Source organism: Molossus molossus, unplaced genomic scaffold (genome assembly GCF_014108415.1).
Source record: "Molossus molossus isolate mMolMol1 unplaced genomic scaffold, mMolMol1.p scaffold_m16_p_19, whole genome shotgun sequence".
Classification (NCBI taxonomy): domain Eukaryota; kingdom Metazoa; phylum Chordata; class Mammalia; order Chiroptera; family Molossidae; genus Molossus; species Molossus molossus.
In genome coordinates, this window is record NW_023425354.1 from 19691614 (window position 1) to 19710479 (window position 18866).

General features: G+C 50.0%; 1 protein-coding gene across 1 annotated transcript; it reads left to right on the forward strand.

Moving 5' to 3' along the window:
• Positions 1–8159: 8159 nt before the first annotated feature.
• On the forward strand, positions 8160–17970 carry MPO (myeloperoxidase). Its single transcript, XM_036268880.1, has 12 exons — positions 8160–8241; positions 8395–8488; positions 8729–8904; positions 9130–9253; positions 9366–9495; positions 9567–9773; positions 10559–10877; positions 12926–13086; positions 14508–14763; positions 15504–15674; positions 16457–16694; positions 17397–17970. The coding sequence occupies exons 1-12, from the start codon at positions 8166–8168 to the stop codon at positions 17602–17604; spliced, it is 2160 nt and encodes a 719-aa protein (XP_036124773.1). The 5' UTR covers positions 8160–8165; the 3' UTR covers positions 17605–17970.
• Positions 17971–18866: the final 896 nt, after the last annotated feature.

Sequence of the window (18866 nt, forward strand, 5' to 3'; positions counted from 1 at the left end):
CAGATTGCCATCCCGTGGCGTGGGGCCAATCGCTACACTTATTTTTTCACATGCTGACAGGCACTGGCTTTATCAGTCTCTAAGTCTTAACTAATCTGAGTGGTAAAGATACTCTTGAATTCTTTTCCTTTGAGTTTAGTGCTTGTTTTTTTTTTTTTTAGTGTTTTTTGTAGAACTTTGTCTCATAAAAGTTTACCACCTTTACCCTCCCACCAACAACCAGAAGCAAAACAGGGGTTAACAGAATAACTATTAAACATTTGTATAATTGTGCAATTTAACTTGTCTTTACCTTTATACTACTGCCCTAAACAAATTTTTGAACCATTACTTGAAACTAACAAAACCTTGAATATTTACTCTTTAAAATTTTTGTCTTATTTGTTACATAGAGAGTGAAACCTTTTTAGAATGGGGGGTTAGAAATGTCCAATGCGGCCCTGGCCGGTTTGGCTCAGCAGTTAGAGCATCAGCCTGCTATCGGGAGAGACCCGGGTTCGGTTCCCGTAAGGGCAGGTGCCTCGGTTGCAGTTTGTCCCCGGCCCTGGTTGGGTCGTGCGGGTGGCAGCCACTTGATGTGTCCCTTTCACGTCGATGTTTCTCTCTCTCTTCTTCTTCTCTCTCCCTCTCACTCTATCTGAACAAAAAATGGAAAAATGTCCTTGGGCGAGGATAAAAAAAAAATGTCCAATGCTTTTCAGGTCTATGAATCTACCTCCTAAAGAGAACTAAAAGAAGTATACTACATTTTTAATCTTTAAAACAGTTATCTCAAATGCTTTAAAGTGAAATAATACTAACAGTTTTCAAGTCCTCTGGAGAAATTTAATGACCAAGTTTATATGCATTTTCCAAAACAGAAGTATTTAGGAACAAACCTAACAAGAAGGTGAAACAATAATTTTTCAATGAAGACTGTAAAAGCAGACTTAAATAAAATTATGTACTCAAGAATGTAAACTCAAGCCCGGCTGGTGTGGCTCAGTGGTTGAGCATTGACCCATGCACCAAGAGGTCGCTGATTCAATTCCTAGTGAGGGCACATAATAGTGGGGGGCATGCAGGAGGCAGCCAATCGATGTTCTTTCTCATTGACGTTTCTATCTCTCTCTCCCTCTCTCTCTAAAATCAATAAAGAGAGAGAGAAAAAAATAATGTAAACTCAATGTGTTACTCAAGCAAGTCAACTCCAAGAGAGCAAGTCATTTGTTGATTGCTCTATCCCCAGTATCCAGAACAGTGCTGGCGCATGGGTGCTCAGTAAATACATGTCGAATGAATGAATGTACATGATGGCAATATTTAATATCATAAAGATGTCTATGTCACCAAATTTATGTATAACTTGAATACAATATCAATAAGAATCTCAATTGGATTTCTCATGGAATTAGTAAAAAATTCATAAGAAAGAGTAAATGTGCTAGAATGTTGAAGATTCTCTTGGAAAAGAATGAGGAAGGACAATTTATCTTACAGGAATCAAGACATGTTAGAAAGTTAGGGTAGTTGCAACAATGAGGTACTGGCATGGGAATGGACAAAGAAACCAGTAGATCAATAGAATGAAATAATCTAGAAATACACATACATTTACGGTGGGATCAAAGTATCTCAATTCAATGGAGAAATGACAGATTATTCAATGAAAGGCATTGGGACAATTGGTTACTTATATGGAAAAAACTGAAGGTAGATCCCTGCCTTATACTATCCACACACAAAAATTCCAGATGGTTTAGTGATCTACATGTGAAAAAGTATTAAGGTATTAGAAGAATATATCAGACAATATGTTTATGATCTTGCAAAAGAGGAGATCCTCTTAACCAAGTCTGAAAACAATCAATAGAGGAAAAGATTGGTCAGTTTGACCACATCAAAATTAAAACCCTATAAAAAACACAAATGAAAAGTAAGACTGGAAAAAAAATATTAGCAACACACATAGCTGACAGATTAATGTTTATCTAAAATATATAATATCTTTTACAAGTCAACAAAAAGAGTGACAATCCAATAGGAAAATGGATAAAACCAAATACAGGAAATTCATAGAAGAGGTAATACAAATAAAAAGGTGCTCAATCTCACCATTAGTCAAAGAAATAAACATTGATCCGATAATGTGATTCTGATCTTTGCCTGTAAGAATTTTACAAAGTTTGGAGGATAGTTTTGCAATATATGTCTATCAAAAATTTTAGACAGTGTTTTTTTATTATTTATTTATTTTTCGGCATGTGCCCCTAGTGGGAACCGAACCCAGGACTCTCTGGTCCGCGGGCTGATGCTCCAATTGCTGAGCCAAACCGGCCAGGGCTATCAAAAATTTTAAATGCACAAAAACCTGTGGCCCACTTCACAGTCTTCACCCTGGAGAACACTTATGTGTATGTACAAAGAGACCTCTTGCTTTATTGTTCTTATTAATTTTTTAAAAAATGAAAACTTCCATCAGTAGAGGAATGGCCCCATAATGGAGGTATAATTCCACCAAAGCATACTTTAAGTGTAACAGTTAAAAAGTGAGGTTGTTGCCTGGCTGGTGTGGCTCAGTGGTTGAGCGTCGACCAATGCACCAAGAGGTTGCCAGTTCGATTCCCGGTCAGGGCACATGCCCAGGTTGTGGGCCAAATCCCCAGTGGGGGGCATGCAGAAGGCGAGCAATCGATGTTCTCTCTCATCGATGTTTCTATCTCTCTCTCCCTCTCCCTCCCTCTCTCTCTGAAATCAATCAATCAATCAATCAATCAATCAATCAAAAGTGAGGTTGTTGTCTAAGTAGTGCATGACAGATCTGCAAGATGCATTGTGGAGTGAGGGAAGCACATTGCCAAACCATATAATGTGATAGCATTTATGGGAAAATAAAGGCAGAAGACTATTTCCTACAGAGTCATATAAAGAAATGAATGTAAAGTAAAAGGTTTGGAAGGACAAACACAAAAAATGACCAGTGTTTATGTCTGAGGAGTTGAGAAAAAGACTGGAATCGGGGATGATGCAATACCCCAATCTAAACAGAGCTTTAGCCTGACCTGTGATATTTGAATTTTATTCAAAATAGCTCCAAGGATGACCTGTATAATTCAAAATTAATGGTTAAATTTTTAAAGAGAGAGAGGAAACCACGTCTTCAGGCTGGGAGCAATTGATGTGTCTGAGGAGTCACTGCCTCCGCCCCTCCCCAGCTTCCATAGCCTCCTGCTCTCCAACCACACACACAGGAAACCTGGCTGTAATCCCAACTGAACTGTTCCCCAAGCAGCATTAAGAAAGAACAATCTGTTTTGCAAGCAGCAGCAGAGAGGGCCCGTTATCCCACAGGCAGTTGGACCTCACCTTAGGGGTGAGTTGGAGGCACATTCTCAAAGGACTATAATCCTGAAATGCAGCAGTCACAGCAATGCCCTCCAGAGGCCACCCCCAGGACGGGGAGCTAGCGGGTAACTTATGGGACAAAGCTGGTTTGGAAGAGCTCCTTGGGCGACATATTCTCCTTCTGGTTACTTGGCAGGTTGGGAAGCCCTTTTAGCCCCAAATATACCTGGGCCAGACAAGTAAGGCCTACATGAGGGATCGGCAGAGGTACAGTGGGTGATCCCGGTTGGGTCATTCGCTGACTGGAAACATTGCAAAGTCACAGAGCATCTCAAGCCTCTGCACAGAAATGCAGACCCAGAGCCCGAGCCCTGAGCCAAAGGCAGGTGGTTCGGAGCTTATACATCTTGAGAATTCTCCCATGGCCATGTGCGTAGAGAGTGAAGGGGATTTTCATGTCATTCTTTGAAAAGACTTTAGTTTTTCAAATGAATCGCTAAGATGCCTCCTGTCCAGCTCTTGGGCTCTGGGCCTGCCCCGCCCCTGCCCCAGTGCACTGTCCGCTCTGCTGCCCAAGTGAGCTTTCTAAAGTAAAACGGTGACCATGCACCGAATGGCCTTTCTGGCTCCCTAGCGCCTTCGAGACAAGGACTTCTCAGTAGGTCAGAGAGCGCTGGGTCCTGGGCCTCTGCCTGCCTTCCCAGCCTCATCCTGCCCCACCCGTGCCCCATGGTGGAATGGTCTGAATGGAGCCCACTTGTGTCAAGGCCTTCACTGTGTCATTCCCTGGGACCAGAATTCTCTTCCTGTGTCCACTTGGTCAACTTTTAAGCATTCTTCAAGATAGTCTCAAGCACTGGCTCCTCAAGAAAGCTCTCCTGGGCTCCTCCATTTGGTCCAAGTGATGCTCTTTGATGCTCCTAAGAACCCTGCACAAAGCTCTTGGGGTGCCATTGGTCTGCCTTTCTGTGTCTTCCTGTGCCATCCTTGAGGACAGGCTTGCGCTTGGCTCAGTGGAATATGCCCAGTGGCCTGGCACATGCAAGGACTCAGTAAATACCTGTTGAGTAAATGCCCAAGTTAAAGATCAGGAATAGTGTGCAGAGGCCACTGGGTAAAGAGTGCTGGTGTGCAAGTCATGAGACCTGCTAGATTATTCTGAATTGTGCCACTTTGCTGCCCTTGGCAAAGTCATTTCTTTCCCTGGGCCCCATCTGTCTCATCTGTGTTATGAGGGGCTTGAATTAAATGTCTTTTCCCTCTTGAGCTTTGATAATTCCCCCAAAAGAATGAAAGGACACTAATTGTTAGAGTTGATGAGGGATTGGGAACGAGTGTTCCCAGCATGGCCATTGGGAGAGTGAGGTGCAATCACCATGAGGCCACGTGACAATTATTTATTTATTTTTATCCTCACCTGAGGACATTTTTCTATTTTTTGTTCAGATAGAGTGGGAGGGAGAGAGAGGAAGAGAGAGAGAGAGAGAGAGAGAGAGAGAGAGAGAGAGAGAGAGAGAGAAACATGATGTGAAAGGGACACATTGAGTGGCTGCCACCCACATGACCAACTAGGGCAGGGGACAAACTGCAACCGAGGTACATGCCCTTAGCGGAAACCGAACCCGGGTCTCTCTGGACCACAGGCCAATGCTCTAACTGCTGAGCCAAACCTGCCAGGGCAATTTTATTATTTTATTTTTATTTTTTTAAAGAACAGTTTATTGATTTTTAGAGAGAGAGAAAGGAATAAGAGAGAAACATTGATGTGAGAGCATAACATTGATTGGCTGCCTCCTGCACATCTCCCGCCGGGGATCAAGCCCGCAACCTGGGCATGTGTCTTGACTGGGAATCGAACCAGCAACCCTTTGATGATGAGATGATGCTCAACCACTGAGCCACACCAGCCAGGGTGACAATTTATTTTTTTAAGACTTAAAAATGTAAATACCCAAATATGCTGCAATTTTACTTCTAGAACTTCTTGCCTAAGGCTTGGTTGAAGATGTGACTAGAGATTTAACTCCAAGGATGTTGATCCTAGTACTGCTTATAACAGTGAAAATCAGAAACAACCCAAGTATCTAACAAGAGAAGATTACTCAGTAAATCATAGTATTTCATACAAAAATATTATGCAGACATAAAAAATGAATTAAACCTATATTTATTGACATAAAGAGATGTCCAGGCTAAATTGTTAAGTACTGAAAGTAGATTTGTAAAACAATATTTAAAGTCTGTTCTTATCACTATTTAAAATACATATTATGTCTACACATGGGATATCAAATTATGAAATGAGGTTATCAGTGAATGGTGAGATTATGGGAAATTATTTTCCTTCCTGCTTCTTATTTATGTGAAAAACAACAATGAACCTGGGGGAAATTATGCATAAACCTCAATTATAAGTAATTTTGATTTTTTAGAAACTTTTGCTTGTGTTCTATAACTTTCTATGAATGAAAATATATTCTAATAGACACCTCTCCAAACAGGACATACAAATGGCCAAGAGACACATGAAGAAATGCTCAACATCACTAATCATCAGAGAGATGCAAATTAAAACAACTATGAGGTATCACCTCACACCTGTCAGAATGGCCGCCATCAACAAATCATCAAACAACAAGTGTTGGCGAGGGTGTGGAGAAAAGGGGACTCTAATACACTGCTGGTGGGAATGCAGACTGGTGCAGCCGCTGTGGAAAACAATATGGTGCTACCTCAAAAAATTAAAAATTGAACTTCCATTTGACCCAGTGATCCCACTGCTGGGAATATACCCTAAGAAGCCTGAAGCACCAATCAGGAAGAATATATGTACGCCCATGTTCATAGCAGCACTATTTACAATAGCTAAGATCTGGAAACAGCCCAAGTGTCCATCAGTAGACGAATGGATCAAAAAGCTGTGGTACATATACACAATGGAATACTATGCAGCGGTAAGAAAGAAAGATCTCTTATCCTTTGAGACGACATGGAGGGACCTGGAAGGTATTATCCTAAGTGAAAGAAGCCAAGCAGAAAAAGACAAATACCACATGATCTCACTTATATACGGAATATAATGAACATAACAGTCTGAGGAATACAGTAGACCCAGACACATGGAAGTAGGGCACAGACTGACATCCCTCAGAAGAGGGGATGGGGGGTGGGGGGGTGGGAAGAGATAAACCACAGAACTTATATGCATGTATGCATGACCAATGGATATGGACAACTAAACCGGGGACAGGGTGGAGGGGGGGGGGTGCCAATGGGGTAAAAAGGTAAAATATCTCTAACAAAAAAATAAATAAATAAATAAAAATTCAAAATTAAAAATATATATATATATATATATATATATTCTAAGATTTGTAAAAGTATTTTCAAAAGTCTATAAAATTGTAGAAACTGATTCACAAAGAGTCGCTTGTCCAGGTTCACACCTAGCCAGCCACTGGCAGAGCAAGCCTGGAAGAATGGCTTCTCTCTCGAGGGCCCCGGGGCTCCACTTCCCAGTGGGATCTCTGGGTACACTGCAAAGGTGTTCTGGGTGTGTTGCTGTCCCTTGATCCTTGGCTAAGATGTGGTCTGGGCATAGAAGACAAGAGTGAGGGCAGGCAGGTAGCCGGAGTAGGAGGTGTGGCTAGACCAAACAGGACACGGGTACCGTGGTTGGCATGTGCCCAGCCTGATTAGGTTCCCGGGAGGTGGACGAACATAGTCATTAGTCCTAGGGTACTTCTCCTGCCTGAGAATGGCAACCTCTTTGCCAGCCTTCTTCAAGGGAGAAACTTCCCCCTCACTATGTCAGAATGAGCCTAAAGTTTAACCCTAGTCCTCCTAATTGCAGTGATCTTGTCCCAGAGAGGCCTTGGGCTACATCGCCCAACTGACCACTAACCACAACCAGCCCTGTTCTGTCTGGTTCCTGATATCTGAGAGCAGATGGCAGGGGTGTTGAATGCAGCCCCCTACCAAAAGCCAAGAAGAAAGGGGAGGAAAAGAGGGATAGAGGAAGTTACCTTAGTCCTGAGCCCGTAGCCCCCAGAGTCCTCTTTCCTGTGAAACCCAACGGTCTCCAGCCAGATTTCCTGTGCCTTTATCCCTTACCAAGAATGGGTAGCTGCCCACCAGGACTAGCCTCAGGGACAATGTCACTGGTGTGTGGGGGGAGGGGACAGCCCCCTGAGGTTGATCAGATTATCATCATTCCAGGTCTCCCCCTTACCTTCCCTCCTCCTCTGGGGTTTCTCTAGCCATAATTGTTTAGGCTGTTGGTTCTTGAGTTTTGACCCTTTCAAAGGAACTTGGTTTAATCAGAATTTGGGGAGAGGAGTTAGTTGTCTATACCCCCTAGGGGAAGCACTGGTCTAGGCACACAATAGGGAGAGTAACTCTGGGGACAGTTCTGGACCTTCTTTTCCTGCCCCCCTCTCCCATATCAGGGACCTCTTTCCTGGTCTCCCAACCCCAGTGGGGGAGGAGGGAGTTCAGTCTCTAGGGGCGGGCCTCCCCTGCCCCATCCCCTCCCCTGCCCCATCCCCTCCCCCAGCTTGGAGGACATAAAAGCCTAGATTCAGCTGGGAGGTGCTGCCAATGCTAGGTGAACTTCAGAAGTGAGGTCCTGGGGGTTGAGTGACTGAGGCTAGCAAAGGAGGAGCACTGTGGACTCCTCCCTCAAGGAGGCCTGGGCTCACACCATAGGTAGGGCCCGCTGAGGTGGGACTGGGGTATGAAGGTGTGAGCGAAGGGCTGGGAGGAGAGGGATGGTGGGGTTCTCTTCTTCCTAATGCACTGTGAGCTTTGGGCACTTACTGGGCTTGGGTCTTGTTGTAGAGATGAAGCTGCTCCTGGCCCTGACAGGGCTCCTGGCCGTTCTGGCTGGGCCCCGGCCCTCTGAGGCTGCTGCTCCAGGTAACAGTTTAGAAGGAAGGAAAGGTGCTACCTTGTGGGTGGTTCTGGGTTCTAGGGGCTCCTTCCTCAGTGAAGGCCATCCTGGCTCAGGGGCCTCGTGGGAAGGCGGGTGCTTTGGGCCCAATCCTACCTTGTGACCTCTATTCTGGGCAGCTGCCCTGGGGGAGGTGGACACCTCGGTGGTTGTGACCTGCATGGAGGAGGCGAAGCGGCTAGTAGACAAGGCCTACAAGGAGCGGCGGGAGAGGTGGGTGCCTGGCACTGCTCAGCTCTGGGCAAACCTGCCCAGGCCTTTCAGAAAAGGAGCAGGCATGGGGAGTGGGGCGGGCCCTCTTTCTATGTCAGTCTCTGTGCGAGAACATCTTCAAAACCGCGCCTCCCCTGGCCTTGCCTCTGTCGACACTGTCCTGTGTGCCCATCTCCTGGGCTGGGGCTCTGCTGAGTGTCTCTGCCCACTTTCTCTGCTACTCCTCCCTTCTCCAAGCAGCATCAAGCAGCGGCTTCGCAGTGGCTTGGCCAACCCCATGGAACTCCTGTCCTACTTCAAGCAGCCAGTGGCAGCCACCAGGACAGCTGTGAGGGCTGCTGACTATTTGCATGTGGCCCTAGGCCTGCTGGAAGGGAAGCTGTGGCCCCTGTTGTCAGGGCCCTTCAATGTCACGGGTACCGTTGCCCCTACAACCCCAAACCCTGCTCCACTAGCGACCCCTCCAAGCGACCCTACCACATCCCAGTGACTCCCCCCAATTCCTCCTTCCAGGGAGCTTCAGCGACATCGAGTTTCCCCTCCATGTCCTCAGACTGCCCCCAACCACGGCTTCTCAGCCTAGGATAGGAAGTGGGGGAGGAGGGGTTCGGGTCCCACACCCTTCTTTCCCCTGCTTGCAGACGTGCTGACTCCCGCCCAGCTCGATCTGCTGTCCAAGTCCAGCGGCTGCGCCTACCAGGACGTGGGGGTGAGATGCCCCGAGCGGGACAAGTACCGCACCATCACCGGGCAGTGCAACAACAGGTGTGCCTGGCGTGGGGCGGACCCTCCGCTTGCGGGCGGCTCGGGGCAGCGTCCCGGTCCCTGGCCCGCCCGTGGCGCCACCTCGGGTCAGCATGCCGTCCTCATCATGCAGACGCAGCCCCACGCTGGGGGCCTCCAACCGCGCCTTTGCGCGCTGGCTGCCGGCAGAGTACGAGGACGGCTTCTCGCTGCCCTACGGCTGGACGCCCGGGGTCAAGCGCGGCGGCTTCCCGGTGCCCCTGGTGAGCACTGGCCGGCAGCGGGCGAGGCGGGCGGCGGCGCCGGGCAGCCCCTGACGCTGCGTGTCCCGCAGGCTCGCGCCGTCTCCAACGCCATCGTGCGCTTCCCCACGGAGCAGCTGACGCAGGACCAAGAGCGTTCGCTCCTGTTCATGCAGTGGGGCCAGCTGATTGATCACGACCTCGACTTCACTCCTGAGCCGGCCGCCCGGGTCGCCTTTATCAGTGGTCTTAACTGCGAGACCAGCTGCTTGCAGCAGCCACCCTGCTTTCCCCTCAAGGTGCTCACTGCTTCCCGCCCAGCCACGGCCTGCGGGGTGGGGAGAGTGGACGTCATTCCTGCAAGTGGGCCCCTCCCTCTGTGCCCAGATTTCCTTCCCTAGCTCCCTGGTAAGGTTGGCTCTGACCCTCCGCATCTGCTGAGGGTCTTCCTTCAAACCTGAGTGTGGGTACTCCGTGCCAAGTCCTCTTTTCTCCCCACACGGGGGCATCGTCCCAGCAGCCCAGTTACAACCAGCCTGGGTTGTGGGGCTGCATGGAGCAGGGCTGAGGGGGGCTGGTTTGAGCAGGGAGAAGAGAAGAGAAGGGAGAAGAATCTGAGGGAAAGATGGGGCCGGAGTGAGAGGCAGGAAAGGGACAGGGAGGAGGGAGACCAGAACAGGAAAGGGAAAAGAAGAGGAGTCTGAGGGAGGAGCAGACACAGCAGAGAAGTAGTGAGACGTAGGAGTTTTAGGGGGGAAGGCCCGAGGACGGGTGGGTTCACCTCCAAGGAGCCCCACGTTCCTCAGTCCAGCATTCTAGCTTCACCCCCGAAGCTCAGAGGCACTCTGCAGGTGGAGCCTCGGACAGTGATCCCTTGTGGGCCTTGAGAAGCCTCCCTGTAGTCTGAGGAAGCCAGGAGTCCCGAGGAACCCCATTTTGGTATCTGGGTCTCCCCCTCTGGTCCTGGGCTGCAGGCTGCTTCCCAGGTGTGATCAAGGCCTTCAGGAGGGTGGACTGGGAGAGAGCCAGTCCTGCCCACTGTCCCTGCCTTGGCGAGCTGGCTTGGCCTTCCTCTGTGCCGCAGATCCCACCTAATGACCCCCGCATCAGGAACCAGCGAGACTGCATTCCGTTCTTCCGCTCCTGCCCTGCCTGCACAGAGGGCAACATCACCATCCGCAACCAGATCAACGCCCTCACCTCCTTCCTGGACGCCAGCATGGTGTACGGCAGCGAGGAACCCTTGGCCAGGAAGCTTCGCAACCTGACCAACCAGCTGGGGCTACTGGCCATCAACAAACGCTTCACTGACAACGGCCGGGCGCTGCTGCCCTTCGACAACCTGGACGATGACCCCTGCCTCCTCACCAACCGCTCCGCGGGCATCCGCTGCTTCCTGGCAGGTCAGACCTGGGCAGGGGCCTGGGATGGCATAGGGGTGCTCCCTGCTGGACCCACAGCGGGCCTATTTGTAAGCAACTTGTGCCCTCACCAACTTTGTGATATTGATCCAGGTGACAAGTTGGGTGGAGCCAGAAAGGAAAAAAACAAAAACTCAAATCTAAGAGACTCGGGGATGGTTGAGGAGCCTCTGTCCATCCCTTTCTATGTCTCTATCTTTCCCTCTGGATTCTGGCAAAGAGGAGAGTAGAGTCCCTCAGGGGCAGGGAACTAAAGAGAGAGAGAGCACATCTTGAACAACATCTTCAATTAGGTAGCCACTAGCCACATGTGGCTCTTTGCACTTAAATTTAAGTTAATTTAAATTAATGTATATTAAAAAGTCAGTTTCTCCACTGCACTAGCCACATTTCACATGCTCAATAGCCCCATAGGCTAGTGGCTGCCATGGGGCAGCTCGACTATAGAACAATTTCGTCGATTCAGAAAGTTCTGTTGAGCAGTGCTGCTCCGAATATCACCTCCTGCCCATCTTAGTTCCTATAGTAAGAGAGGGTGGGAGTTTACATTTAAACAGCTGGCAGCCCTGACGATACCACTGGGGCAGTGACGGTGCCCATGCTCAGAAATTTTCCACATGTTTTTATTTTTTTCACTGGGTCTCTTAATTGTCTTTAAAATTTTGTTTTTTGATTACAGTTGACATTCATTATTATTTTATATTAATTTCAGGTGTACAGCATAGTGGTTAGACAATTGTATAATTTACTCCAATTTTTTTCCTTCTAAATGTGTTTTTATTGATTTTTAATTTGTTTTTAGCGAGAAAGGAGAGAGAAACAATGATTGGCTGCCTCCTGCACGCCCCCTACTGGGGATCGAGCCCGAAACCCGGGCATGTGCCCTGACCGAGAATCAAACCTGGACCTCTCGGTTCATGGGACAATGCTCAATCCACCAAGCCACACTCCAGTGTTTTTTTCATGTACACTCAATAGTGGGCCTGAGGCCCTTCCCTCTGACCTCCCAACCTCTCCTCCTGGTGGCCTCTAGCGGCGGATCCCTGGGGAGGAGATTCAAGGTCAGTGCCAAGTGTGGACTTTTGTGGGCCAGTGAGGGAAGAGCTGCACTCCTCAGCCAGGCTTGGCTGCCTCCAGCCTGGTGTTGGCAAGCTGCCTATCCCAGACCTGAATCGTATGACCTCTGGCAGCTCATAGGATGGAAAAGCTGTTCTCATGGCATTTCCTTTCCACCAGCTTCTAGAGCTGGTGGATACTAAACCCCTTGTTCTGCTGAAATGGGCCTCAGGCCCTTCCAGAGAAGGATTGGGGGAGGACTAGAGGGATCAGAGGTCTAACTCAGTTTTTTGTTTAACAGTCTAGGTATGGACTTTAAACATCCTGTGCCTTAGCACCCCTCCCCTGAAAAGTCTACACAATCAGCATGGAGTAAGGGTGGGGATGGCAGCTCTGATCAGATGGGAGTGGCTTTCTAGAGTCCTGTGTTGAGAAGGATTCTGAGGTTGCATCCAATTTTAGCAAAAGAGTGCTGTGATCTTTGGCTGTGCCTGACATGGGCATGGGAGTAGGGAGTGCCAACATGCACGCTACCTTTTGGCTTTCCCTGAATCAAGGGAATAAGCCCACCAGGAAATGTTCACGGCTCTCCTAGTTTGGACCAGGCACTGTGTTAAACCTATGTTTGTCTGTATGTGTGGGTTGGGTGAGAGGGTCAGATATAAAAAGGCAAAAACAGCAAGTCTTGTTCTCAAGGAGATCCCAGTCTCAGGTATGGGAAGGTGGCAAGGTGTATGTCAGATCTGATACCTATTGAATAAACGCCTCTGACCAGCAGTGCCCCTAGACCAAGGAAGAAGCTGCTGTGGTGGACCAGGAGATCCAGGCAGGGGAGGTGTAACATGAACATGGTGTGGAAAGATGGGTGGAGAGGTGGGCTAGGTAGGAGGCATTTCAGGGAAGGGAGTTTCAATGGAGCAAATCCTTTCTGGGATGAAGGTCTTAGGAGTGACGGTAGCTTTTGCTTTCCTAAGGGGACTCCCGCTCCAGTGAGATGCCCGAGCTCACCTCCATGCACACGCTCTTTCTGCGGGAGCACAACCGTCTGGCCACAAGGCTCAAACGCCTGAACCCCCGCTGGAATGGAGAGAGGCTCTACCAGGAAGCCCGGAAGATCGTGGGAGCCATGGTCCAGGTAGGCAGCCCTGAGCATCAGTGATGCCAGGGCAGAATTGGGATCCAAACATGCCTCTGCCACATCCTGGCTGTCTGACCTTGGGCAGCCTCACCTCATGAGCCTCAGTTTCTTCATCCATGATGCTGTTAAGAGTAAAAGACATTATGAAAACACCTGGCAGGTACTGAAAGCCTGATGAATGTTGCTTAGGTCCCATCTTCTCTCTCCCAGGCTTGCTCCCCTCTCTGCTCTTCTGTCTATTGGGACTGGGATTGGGAGGGTTACATTGCTGGGTCTAAAGTGTCTGGTGCATAGTAAGCTGTCCAATAAATGCCTCTCCTTCATCTCGTTGCCACTCTTGGCTCCTTTACCCACTCACCTGTTCTTTTGACTATCATAGCTCACCCCATCTCCTTAACCTCGTTTATCCCTGGGCAGTGTGCCTGGTTCCCCCTCCCAACCTTTGATGCTCCAGCACCCTCACCCTCTCCTAAGACACACACACACACACACACACACACACACACACCTTTTAAAAACTCTGGAGGGGGAGAAAGTTGCAGGTGTTGAGGTTGAGTTTTTGAGTTGCACTAAGAACTTAAGTGAGATTCATTTAAGACTCAGAGGAAATTCCAGAGTCTAGAATCTAGAATGAGACTGTTCTCTATCATCTAGGGTGGCCCTTTTCCTTCTTGCCTATCCTCTTTCCACAGACATGTATTTGTTTGTTTGTTTGTTTCTGTTTTGTTGTTGTTGTTGTTGTTGTTTTTAATCCTCACCCAAGGATATTTTTCCATTGATTTTCTTAGAGTGGTAAGGGGGGGCGGGGATCGAAGGGAGACAGACACATCTGTTTCTTGCCTCCTGCATGACCCCGACAGGGGCGCAGATCAAACCTGCAACTGAGGTACATGCCCTTGACAGGGAATCAAACCCACGACTCTCTGGTCCGTGGCCTGATGCTCTAACCACTGAGCAAAACCAACCAGGGCCACAGTCGTGTATTGAACCCTACATGAGCCAGGTACTTCCTGGGCACTGAGTAATTCCAAGAGAAAGGAGATAGGAGCATTGCCCTCAAGGAGCTTATGTTAGTAGGAGAAATGAGATGCTGATAACTCAAAGTCAAAGGAGCTATCAATGACTAACAAAGCCCTTTGTTATTTAATTCTCTAAGGCAAAGGGCAGCATCTTTACTCTTAATTTACATTTGAGGAACTGGGGCTCAGAGAGGTTAGTAACTTGCCCAAGGTCACACAGCAGTCAAGAGCTCTGGTTATGCCCCTTGGTGCTAGCTACTCTGTTAGACAGAGATTCTATGCTGTGGGAGGTAGTTTCCTGGTCATAGAGAGATGGGAGGGATCCCTTTAGCCAGAAGCAGGTGGAGACTCTGCAGGGAGGGGTGAGTGGAGAGGCCACTCTGGGTGACTTTTCTTTAGATCATCACGTACCGGGACTACCTGCCGCTGGTGCTGGGGCCAGAGGCCATGAGGAAGTACCTGCCCAAGTACCGCTCCTACAATGACTCAGTGGACCCTCGAATCGCCAACGTCTTCACCAACGCCTTCCGCTATGGCCACACCCTCATCCAACCTTTCATGTTCCGCCTGGACAGTCGGTATAAGCCCGTGAGGTCCAACCCCCGTGTTCCACTCAGCAGGGTCTTTTTTGCCTCGTGGAGGGTTGTGCTGGAAGGTGAGCAGGACCTAGGCCAGGAGAGAGTGGGCTGGCAGCTGGAGGTGGGGTAGGGGTGGGTTTGGCCACAGGGAGCCAGGCCAGGAGAAATTCCCCTTCTTTCCATTTTTGGGGATCTGATCTGACTTTCCAGCCTCAGTTCACCTGGCTCTGCTTCTACATCTAACAATAAAGAATGGGGTGGCCCTGACTGGTTTGGCTCAGCAGTAGAGTGTTGGCCCTCGGACCAGTGAGTTGCAGGTTCAATTCCAGCCAAGGGCATGTGCCTCAGTTGAGTTGCCATTCGTCCCTGGTCCTGGTCAGGGTCATGTGGGAGGCAACCAGTCGATGTGTCCCTCTCACATAGATGTTTCTCTCCCTCTCCCTTTCTCTCCCTCTCCCTCCCTCCCACTCTATCTGAAGATAAATAGAAAAATATCTTCGGGTAAGGATTAAAAAAAAAGAATGGGATGGAGATGGCCCACAGGGAGCTGGCTACTTGCTGTGTTTTGTGACTCTGTGAACCAGGGGGTGAGGGATGTTGGGAGCACCCTGACCCTGAAAATCTGAAGGACATAATCCCCTGAGACCTTGATGTCCCGGTGAGGACCTTCCCATTGGGGCCACCTTGTACCAGGAGCTGTATAAGCCCAGCCCTCTTCTGCAATCCCCTGACCCTACCTTGGACTTATCCCTGATTCTTATATGAACTCTGATACTGAGCCAGATCCTCCCCTCAACCTTGCTCCTCTTGTCCCCAGGTGGCATTGACCCCATCCTCCGGGGCCTCATGGCCACTCCTGCCAAGCTGAATCGCCAGAACCAAATTGTGGTGGATGAGATCCGGGAGCGGCTGTTTGAGCAGGTCATGAGGATCGGGCTGGACCTGCCTGCTCTAAACATGCAGCGTAGCCGGGACCATGGCCTCCCAGGTGAGGGGCTGCAGGATGCTCCTCCCCACCCCCTCTCCAGGGCCCCAGCTGCCCAAGACTTACCCCAGCCCCAGCACCTTGGTCTTAAGAGTCGGTCTGAGGTCAGGCACTTACCTCTCCCTGGGCCCACCTGGTCCATTTTCAGCAATCCCTGGCTTCTTCCACATTGCTGTAACCCTTAAACTGGAAGCGTCATCCTCACAACAACAAGCCCCCTACCTCCACAGTCTGAAAATCAGTGTCCATCATTATTTCATTTGGCTTCATTTTACGTGAACTCTGAGGGGAAGAGAGTATTATCACTCGCATTTCACTGGTGAGGAAAGCGAGGCTTGCACAGATTCAAGGACTGCCGGGCTTCTCCAGCCAAGTCGGTGGCAGAGCTGGGACTCGAACTCAGATCAGCCTGACCTCACAGCCTGTGCCTGTGTAATGTGACAGCCAATGTGGTTGAGCCTTCTAGACACACTTTGCCCTTCACCGGTCTGAGATCTCCAAGGGGAACCATGAGGTGTCCCTATTTTTGGACCTGACAGGAGTTATGGCATTTTAGGATTTGCCTTAGGGTGGGAGGGCAAGGGAGAGACAGAGAGGGTCCCGAGAAGACTCAGGTATTCCTTTGGCCTGGGCCAAGGGTTCAGGTTTCCCTCGAGGTTTATAGCCTGGGAGAAGCCCTCTGTGTCCTCCTCTCCCTCCTGTGACTCTGTACATGGCCTTGGTGTATTGGGAAGGAGCATTTTCTAAGATGCACCCACAGCCAACTCTCCCCTCCCTCCACGCAGGGTACAATGCCTGGAGGCGCTTCTGTGGGCTGCCACAGCCCCAAACAGTGGGCGAGCTGGGCACAGTGCTGAAGAACCAGGAGCTGGCGAGGAAGCTGATGCAGCAGTACGGTACACCCAACAACATTGACATCTGGATGGGCGGCGTGGCCGAGCCTCTGAATGCCAATGGCCGTGTGGGCCCGCTCCTTGCCTGCCTCATCGGGACCCAGTTCAGGAAGCTCCGTGATGGCGATCGGTAAGGAGGCAGGTGGAGTGGTCCGGGCACACCGTGTGGCCCTTGGCCTGTCCCGAATCTCTTGGGTCCTCAACTTTTTCCAGTGAAATCTAGGGCTGGAAGGAATCCGTGGCTTCCCAGTATGTTCCAGGGAGCCTCAAGGTTGTCCCTCATGTGCTCTGAACCTGTTGGGGGAGGGACCCCCTACAATGACTCAGTGGGAAAACAGAGAAAATGCCACTCTACTTCTCCGTGCTTCAGGTTCAACCACGGTGCTGTCAGTCACTAATGAACAGCCCACCCTCGCTTCCCCAGCGAAATGTCACCTGCCATGCCTAGTTCTCACCTAGCCTGTATTGTGCCTTTGGGGAGATTAGAAAAAGGTGTCCCTCTCTGGGTGGACAGATTGTAAACACTCTGATTCTCTCCACCCTCATGGGTACCACTTGGGACAGGGCCCGGGCTTCCTGAGCAAGTCTGGGCTCAGCTCCCTGTCCAGTGTTAGCAGTGCCCGAAGGCCGCTGGAGTGAGGGCATCTGGGTAGCTGGGCTTTCGTCTGTGCATTGTTTGAAAACCTCTGGCTGTCTGGGGGCCTGGAGCTCTTCTGTGCTGTAGGGCCGTGTCTGCTGTGGTTCTCTTGCATCCAGGGAGTGGCTCAAGCCAGGTGATGCCCTCCCCGCCCAGGGGCGCGCAGGTGTGATGTCCATGGGTGTTCCCATGCAGGTTTTGGTGGCAGAACAAGGGCGTATTCAGCACGCAGCAGCAGCAGGCCCTGGCCAAGATCTGCTTGCCGCGCATCATCTGTGACAACACGGGCATCACCACCGTGTCCAAGAACAACATCTTCAGGTCCAACACATTCCCTCGGGACTTTGTCAACTGCAGTACACTCCCCACGTTGGACCTGTCTTCCTGGAGGGAGAGGGACTAGAGGCTGGGTAAGGGGTGCAGCCGTGAGGTGAAGGCTGGGCACACCTGGGCTGGCACCTGCAGCCACAGATCTCCCCTCCCTAGGCGAGCCCACCCGTTTTGAGAGCCGGCCGAGAAAATGAATGACTAGCCATTCATTCATATGTGTGTGTGAGCATGTGCAGTGTGCATACTGTGCATTATGTGTGTGTTATCTGTAGACGTGGGTAGCGTGTTGTGTGCTGTGTATATGTGTCATTTATGTGAGTGTCTGTTTGCTGTTTCTGTCAGTACTAAGTGTATGGAAGCAGCAGAGCACACTGGCGAGGAGCACAAGCTCCGGAGCTGGACCGCTTGGGTTCAAGTCCCTGCTCTGCAGCTTACCAGCGGTGCGACCTTGAACACATGGCTCAACCTTGCTGAGCCTGGGTTTCCTTCTTTGTGAATAACAAAGAACAGCTGCTACTACAGGGGTCATGGCTCCTTACAGGGCTTGTTTGCATCTTCTAGTTCTTTGATTATGGAGCACTTACTATCTGTCAGGCACTGTGGTAAGCATGGGAAACAGAGAAAGTCAGACAGTTTCTCCCCCCTGGAGCTTGCGCCTTGACATGTCCTGGTTAGCGAGGCTGAACCCGGGACCCCTGGAAGAATGGCCGTCAGCAGTTGGGCTGTGTGTGGAGGTTGAGTTATGGGCTGAGAGGAACCAGGCTCAATCCGCGGCTCCCTTTTTGCTTCCTTACCCTGTTCTCTTGCTTATTCACAGGAGCTGCCTGGAGAGGAACTGGGGCACATTGGCTCTTTTGTACCATTTGTTTGTACCTGACATCAATGACAATAAAGTAGCACTGATGGGGATCTTTACTCTGTGTCTGCTGTGGGACTAATCTCAACATGAGGCTTGCTCTGAGCTCTGAACTTGAACCAGCATGGTCTGTGCCTCAGGGCCCTATGTTTTCTGAACTGGGGGTGAGGGTATCCGGGAGTCTTCCTATGCTGATCCTTACAAAGGAGACAGTCAGTTCTCAGAAGCCTAGGGGCCAGGCCAAACCGAGCACACCGTCCTCCCTCACCTTCTACAGCGCCTGGAGAACAGGAATTGTGCCCACCAAGTTCTCACGTTCACTCATTGCTCTAGTAAATATCTGCTCCACGCTCCCGCTACACGTCAGGCTGTGTCAGGTGCCGGGAAATAGAAGGGACAAAACGCAGAGGTGTGATGGGAAGGTACCTCTGGATTCTGCATCTCTGCAGCCTGGTTCAGGGCCCTCACACAGTAGACTC

Bases quoted from the DNA above. Each gene is read 5' to 3' on its own strand.
- MPO (XM_036268880.1), top strand. From the start codon at position 8,166: ATGAAGCTGCTCCTGGCCCTGACAGGGCTCCTGGCCGTTCTGGCTGGG. The intron at 13,087-14,507 runs GTAGGCAGCCCT...ACTTTTCTTTAG, and splicing joins TCGTGGGAGCCATGGTCCAG to ATCATCACGTACCGGGACTA. The intron at 15,675-16,456 runs GTGAGGGGCTGC...CCCTCCACGCAG, and splicing joins CCGGGACCATGGCCTCCCAG to GGTACAATGCCTGGAGGCGC.